The sequence below is a fragment of the Mustela putorius genome, unplaced genomic scaffold (genome assembly GCF_011764305.1).
Source record: "Mustela putorius furo isolate JIRA1106 unplaced genomic scaffold, ASM1176430v1.1 tig00003987_pilon_pilon_pilon, whole genome shotgun sequence".
Taxonomy (NCBI): Eukaryota; Metazoa; Chordata; class Mammalia; order Carnivora; family Mustelidae; genus Mustela; species Mustela putorius.
Window position 1 is genome coordinate 1,746,088 of NW_025422126.1, and position 7,047 is coordinate 1,753,134.

A 7,047-nucleotide genomic window follows, 5' to 3' on the forward strand; every position below is an offset into this window, starting at 1 on the left:
TTTCTTCCTCAGAACTCAGAAAAAGTGTCTATTCCAGGCCTCAGGCCTAGATTACATGGCGCCTTCCTGATGTACTTGTGTTTTCTTACAGAGCTTTTTTGTTTTAATAAGAATACCAGTCAGGTTAAATCAGGGGCCCACCCTACTCTAGTATGATCTAATTTTGACTTAAATTATTACATGTGTAATGACCCTATTCCTGAATAAGGTCATATTCTAAGGTACTGGGTATTAGTATGTCAACATATAAATTTATGGCAGAAGGGACACAGTTTAACCAGTAATGACTAAACCCAAAATATCAATCAGAGTTGAGGGCAAAATATTTCACGCATACAGAGATGTTGAAATTCTAAGTCCCATTCATTCTGTTTTTGGAACTTAATATAAGGATGTGTTCCACAAAAAGTAAGGAGCTGTCTGTGAAATGGGAAGACATGTGTTAAGAAAAAAGGGGATTCCAAACAGGAGAGTAGAATAGGGAATTCCCAGCTAGGCACATGAAAAGCAAACAGATCAGACTAGAGCTAAAGAGCTGAGGCCACTCAGAAGGAGGTCTTTCAGGGAAGAAAACAGGAAGAAGAAAAAGGCAGTGGCAGAAGAGGAGGAGGAGGAGAATTAAATCTGTATCTGTTGAGATATTTCACATTTTAAGTTTCTGAAAAGATAATCCAAACTGTCTTAGTCATTAAAAAGAATTTATTGGTTTTTACAACAAACAGATGTTGGTCTTTTTTAATATAACAGTTATTTGAATAAATAAACTGCATCAGTTGGGACTAAGTTTGTTTTAATATTTGCTGATGAGATTCTGTGTCTCACTTTGCTCCTAAAATTAGCTGCCTTCATAGATCCAAGATATCTCTCAGCATCTCTCAAGATTCGATGTGTCCTACCTCATACTCAAGAAGGAAGAAATGTACCATTAAGAAAATGTCTTAAAATTGATTTCAATTTTGTACAAAGACCTTATTGGATCCAAGAGAATATTTCACTGTATATGTACAGGTGAAAAAAACTATAAGTTTGCAGGAAGTAGCTTGAATGTTTGTAGAGAATGATGGAGAAGATTGGTAATGGTCAAATGAGAGAAAGATATTCCTTCTCATACGTTGTAGTCAGTGTTTTATTTCATAAGCCTAAATGCCATTTTAGGAAGGTTCCCAGAAACTTCAGCTGCGTGATAAAGGGATATAATTTCTTCAATCCAAAAAGATCACATTCTAATAAAATCCACTTGATTTTTGCAAGATTTTTTTTAAAGATTTTATTTATTAATTTATTTGACACAGAGAGAGAGATCACAAGTAGGCAGAGAGGCAGGCAGAGAGAGAGGGGGAAGCAGACTCCCCGCTGAGCAGAGAGCCCAATACGGGGTTCTATCCCAGGATCCTGAGATCAAGACCTGAGTCAAAGGCAGTGGCTTAACCCACTGAGCCATCCAGGTGCCCCTGCAAGATTGATTCTAATATTTGAAAAGAAAATTTTTTTAAAGATTTTATTTATTTCACAGACAGATGTCGCAAGTGGGCACAGAGGCAGGCAGAGAGAGGGGGGAAGCAGGCTCCCTACTGAGCAGAGAGCCCAATGTGGGGCTCCAACCCAGGACCCTGAGATCATGACCTGAGCTAAAGGCAGAGGCTTTAACCCACTGAGCCACCCAAGCACCCTGAAAAAAAAATTTTTTTTAAAGATTTTATTTATTTATTTGAGAAAGAGAAAGAAAGCCTGAGCCCATTGTGGGGAGGGGCAGAGAGGGAAGGAGAAGCAGGCTCAGCAGGGAAACTGATTGCTTGATCTCAGGACCCTAGGATCAGGACCTCAGTCTTAGGCAGTGCATAACTGACTGAGCCACCCAGATGCCCCTGAAAAGAAAATATTTAATGTTATTAGAGATTTCAGAAGAAAAATGGCTACAGAGTTGGCAGTGATTGGTGATTCCTAAACTTTCTCTGCATGAACAATATCTATGCATCTGTTCTTGTGAGCTGAAATTTAGAAGATGAAGAAGAAACAAATTATGACTGACCAGTACTTTGTATATGACACTGACCTAAATGCTTCAGATGTTATGCCTGAGTTTTCATGCCTGAGAGACCACCAAGGAGCCAAGCACCGATGCAATCACAGGATGGTTTATTTGACAAGCTTAAGCTTGGGCCCAAGTATACCTGACACAGCAAAGTAGGGACTTGGACCCCGAACCAGATTATAGTCAGAGTTTTTAAAGGCAGGGGAGGGGTGGACTCGGGGGTGGGTGAGGACAAAGGGGATTAGGGATGGTGTAAGTCTCTAAGGAATTTTGGAAGCAAGGTCTCCAGGACCTTGAGGGGCTAACTATTGTTGGGAGAAAGGTTATTTATTACCAGTAATAAAAATCTTCTCGTGAAACTCTTTAGATGTATATCAGTGGACCATATGCTTGGGAATGATTCTCGACACTATCTTGGAGGTTTAGAGATAAAGTTTCCTAAAGGAATTGTTAAAGTAGACTTACAGGATCATGGTTGGATCTGTTGGAGAAGTGGTCGGTCAGGCTAGGATTGTCCTTAGCAAAACCTCAAGGTGAGGGCAGTTGAGTCCCCAGAGGAGAGCCACTCTGTCTGTTTCAAGTGCTTTTCAGTAGGTAAGGAATTTTAATGATTTTCTTCTGCCTCTGTTTCCCACATCAGCTAAACTTGAGGTGGAATGACCTTAATTTTCTTGGCTTCCACACAGAGAGATCTAATTTGTATCAAATGTACCCAGTGAGAAAGACATTATTTTGATCCCCATTTTACAGAAAAGGAAACAGGCACAGAAATGATACATAAGTCATCCAAAGTCAAGCAGCTAATGTGGCAGAGCCAGAACCTGAATCAGCACTCTGATACCAGTATTGAAATTTTGGCACTAATCAATAGGACTTTTGAAATTTGAAATCGTGCTTATGAATTCATGTACAGAAAACAATGTGGAAAAAAGATCATGGATCTCTGCCCTGGGTGCTACTTGGGGAAACTCAAAACAGCTTTATGAGAGGAGGTTGGAAAAAACTTAGTGAAAAGAAATAGTAAAATGAAAAAAAAAAGGATTCTATACTAGTTCAAATATTTGAACTTAAATTACCTAGTTCTATTAAATAAATAAATGAAAAAATGGACAAATAAATAAGCCAGTTTCTTCTCTATGTAGGTCAGCAAGCCCTTGAATTGGACCACAGAGCTACATTCACACGGAGAGACAGTCTGTTTTCACAAGTGTAAAGTATAGATGACAAAAACCATGTGCTTTATCCCTACTTTTCAACTTTTGCTTCCATATCCTTCAGTTTGCTTTTATGTTCCTTGGGATTTTTGGTCTGGGGAATAGAATCTGGAGGTCTGTGCGCAGTCTCCAAGGACTCAATCCCAGAGCTTCACATAAAGCTGGGATTAAAATGGGATGTTTTCTTAGGAATATCCCTTAGGTGCTAGGAGCCTAACATAAAGGCACTCCGTATGAAGTCCTCAGAGAGAGGTATAAGGGCCGCCCTGCTCGATGCTGTGTGAAAGTCTCGATTCCTGTGGAAGGAAAATGTGACTCAGCGGCTGGTGTCTGGTGAACAGGTGTGGTGGGAAATGCAGAGATCCATCCATGGGCAGAGCAGCCTGAGAGCTGGACCAAGCAGCCAACTGAAACAGGCAGGAAAAAAACCAAAATTGTATCTTTAAATGGGGATGAGATTATCTTTAAATGGGGATTATATTATGTTTAAAAGTCTCTGGGAGATGCAATGCCCTTAATATCATCCTGTCAGTTGCATTAGATGAAATTAATTTCCATGTCAGTAGGAAGGGATGAGGCCAGTGGAGAGCTGCTGTTGTGAGTGGGCTCCTAGTGTTGTTCTGTATTAAACAACAGGGACTCTCCAGCTTAACCTTGGGCATCACCCTTCTAGGCAATAGTTTCTTTCTTGACCAGGTATTTATGTTTTTACAGAGAAAGAAGAGTTTGTGCACTTTGAAGAACTGTTCTTTCTTCATTGGACTGAACTTACAAATGATAGTTTATTTTTTTTTACCTTGATATGTTTTCTATATTGAAAAAGATAAAAACAATAAAGTGAAAGTATGACAAAGACAAAAATAAATATCTCTGCTTTTTAAAAATTTTCTTTATTTATTGAGCGTGAGAGGGCATGTGTGAACAGGAGAGGGGCAGAGGTAGAAAGAGAGAGAGACCTCAAGCGGACTCCATGCTGAGCATGGAGTCCACTGCAAGACTCATTCTCTTGATGCTGAAGTCATGAACTGAGCTGAAATCAAGAGTCGGATGCTTAACAGAGCCACCCAGGTGCTCCTATCTCTGCTTTATTTTTTATTACAACTGCTGAACCATACATTCCAGGGCAAGTTCCTTTACCTCATTCTGAGTGGTTTGATGCATTCTGTAGTATTTTGAAGGCATTACTTAAGTGTCTTTCTCCATACCCTTCAGATCATTGCAGAACTAGATTCTTCTCTATTAAAACATGATTGTCCCAGAAAGGTGCAAAAAATATCTTTTCTAGTACCAAAATCATTTGAGGCTTTTTACCCAACTCACCTCTCTTCCCAGGGTCTTGGATTGGTAAGGGAAGTATCTGAGTGTTGGCTCCCTAGCAGTGGTAAAATGAACACCGAGAAGATAACAGGTGCTCTGAGAGTACTGGATATGCTGTGAGGGTGAACAGGTGTGATATGGCATTAGACAACCCTCCTTTCCCCTTTCCCACCTGATAATTGGTGCTACCTGTGAATCATAAGAGTTCCTGTTTCTATACCTGGCCAGGCATCCCAAGGGGTCGCCCTTATTATCTGATCTGGTGTGTATAAGAGGCTGCTAGGCCAGGGTCAGAATTTTTACAGATCAGTCAGAAGAATTCAGATTTTTTTTTAAAGATTTATTTATTTATTTATTTATTTGACAGGCAGAGATTACAAGTTGGCAGAGAGGCAGGCAGAGAGAGAGAGGAGGAAGCAGGCTCCCTGCTGAGCAGAGAGCCCGATGCGGGGCTCCATCCCAGGACCCTGGGATCATGACCTGAGCCGAAGGCAGAGGCTTTAACCCACTGAGCCACCCAGGCGCCCAAGAATTCAGATTTTAATTGTGTAAGTACCTAGACTCCTGGATCTAGAATTTATTTTCATTATGAATTTTTAAAGGTATTATCTATCTATTTCTTTCTTTCTTTCTTTCTTTCTTTCTTTCTTTCAAACTCTTTTTTTTTGCTTAAAGACATTTTTGACTGCCTCTGTAGTATATTAACTTGACCTCATCTGTAGTCTTGGTGTTGCCAATGTCAGTCATCAGAGTGATATTTCCCAGAGTGGAATCACATCCATTCTCCTTCAAAGTGAATGATAAGCTCTAATTATTAGAAATCTTCACTGAGCTTGCTGCAAGCCTCCATATTTGGGATTAGAACTCAATCCTCAGGCAGGGTGGAAACTCTGAATATGACCTCGACTTGCCTTATCAAATGGCTGTGAGGTATCTCTTATATGTCCTTCATTGGCACTCTTACTATGTATTAAGCTTGACATCAACTCTATCCCGAAACACTGAGCCAGCAAGTGACATGACATCCCCTTCAGACCTTGATCTCTCTTCTGATCTCCTTGACTTGATCTCTCTCATTTTTCCCCTAGAAGAGGAGAGTTTCACCTCCTTTGGCCAGTGACAGCATGACATACCAGAACAGGAGTATTTTTCACCCAACCACATTCTTCCTCGTTGGAATCCCGGGTCTGGAAGGGGTCCATGCCTGGATCTCCCTGCCTTTCTGCTCAGTTTACCTTGTGACCTTACTGGGCAATGCCACAATTCTGCTGGTCATCAAGATGGAGCAGAGCCTTCAGAGGGAGCCCATGTTCTACTTCCTGGCCCTTCTTTCAACTATCGATTTGGCCCTTTCCACAACCTCTGTGCCCCGCATGCTGGGTATCTTCTGGTTTGATGCTCATGAGATTAACTTTGGGACTTGTGTGGCCCAGATGTTTTTGATCCATGCCCTCACTGGAATGGAGGCTGAGGTCTTGCTGGCCATGGCCTTTGACCGCTATGTGGCCATCTGTGCTCCACTCCACTATACGACCATCTTGACATCCCGGGTGTTGGTGGGTATCAGTGTGTTCATTGTGTTTCGTCCAGTTCTGTTTACACTTCCCATAATCTATCTCATCTACCGCCTGCCCTTCTGTCAAGCTCGTGTAATACCTCATTCCTACTGTGAACACATGGGCGTTGCAAAACTGTCCTGTGGAAACATCCGTATCAATGCCATCTATGGGCTTTTCATGGTCTCTCTCTTTCTGCTGAACGTGGTCCTTATTGGCATCTCTTACATCTACATTCTGCGAGCTGTCTTCCGCCTCCCATCACAGGATGCTCGGCTAAAAGCGCTCAGCACGTGTGGCTCTCACGTTGGGGTCATCTGTGTTTTCTATATCCCCTCAGTGTTCTCCTTCCCCACTCATCGATTTGGACACAACATACCACGCTACATTCACATTCTTGTTGCCAACCTCTATTTGGTTATCCCACCTTCACTCAAACACATCATTTATGGTGTAAGGACCAAACAGATTCGAGAGCGAGTGCGCCATGTCTTTGCTAAAAAGTAGGTACTCTTGCCTTTGTTTACCAAGAATTTTGACCTAGCAGGGGAAATGTGGGCCCATTTGATGTTTTTTTTCTGTCTAAATTTAGTGCTGCCAAATTATATTCTGGAGCATTTGATCTTGTCCCATTGTTGATACTATGATTTGAATAATCTTTAAAATATTTCAAGTTCAAGGACCAAATAATGCAGTTGTTGAAATTTAGCCTCTTTTTAGTTCTTTTTCAGTAGAATACAATATTTATAGGACTAACATAGTAAGAAGTGGATGTCAATTTAGACTAATATCTATCTATATAATAAATGAAGAAAATTCCTTTCAACCATGTTTTTCCTAGAGAGAAACTAGAAATATATTTTGGATTCAGATATTAATCTAATTTCATTTTTTCTGTGAAATATGAGTAAAATGTAATCAATTAATG

The 7,047-nt window shown here is 40.7% G+C and overlaps 1 protein-coding gene across 1 annotated transcript; it reads left to right on the forward strand.

Moving 5' to 3' along the window:
- Positions 1-5,687: 5,687 nt before the first annotated feature.
- Positions 5,688-6,626, forward strand: LOC101680125 (olfactory receptor 52J3-like). Its single transcript, XM_004768207.1, has one exon. The coding sequence runs from the start codon at positions 5,688-5,690 to the stop codon at positions 6,624-6,626; it is 939 nt and encodes a 312-aa protein (XP_004768264.1).
- The last annotated feature ends 421 nt before the right edge of the window (positions 6,627-7,047 follow it).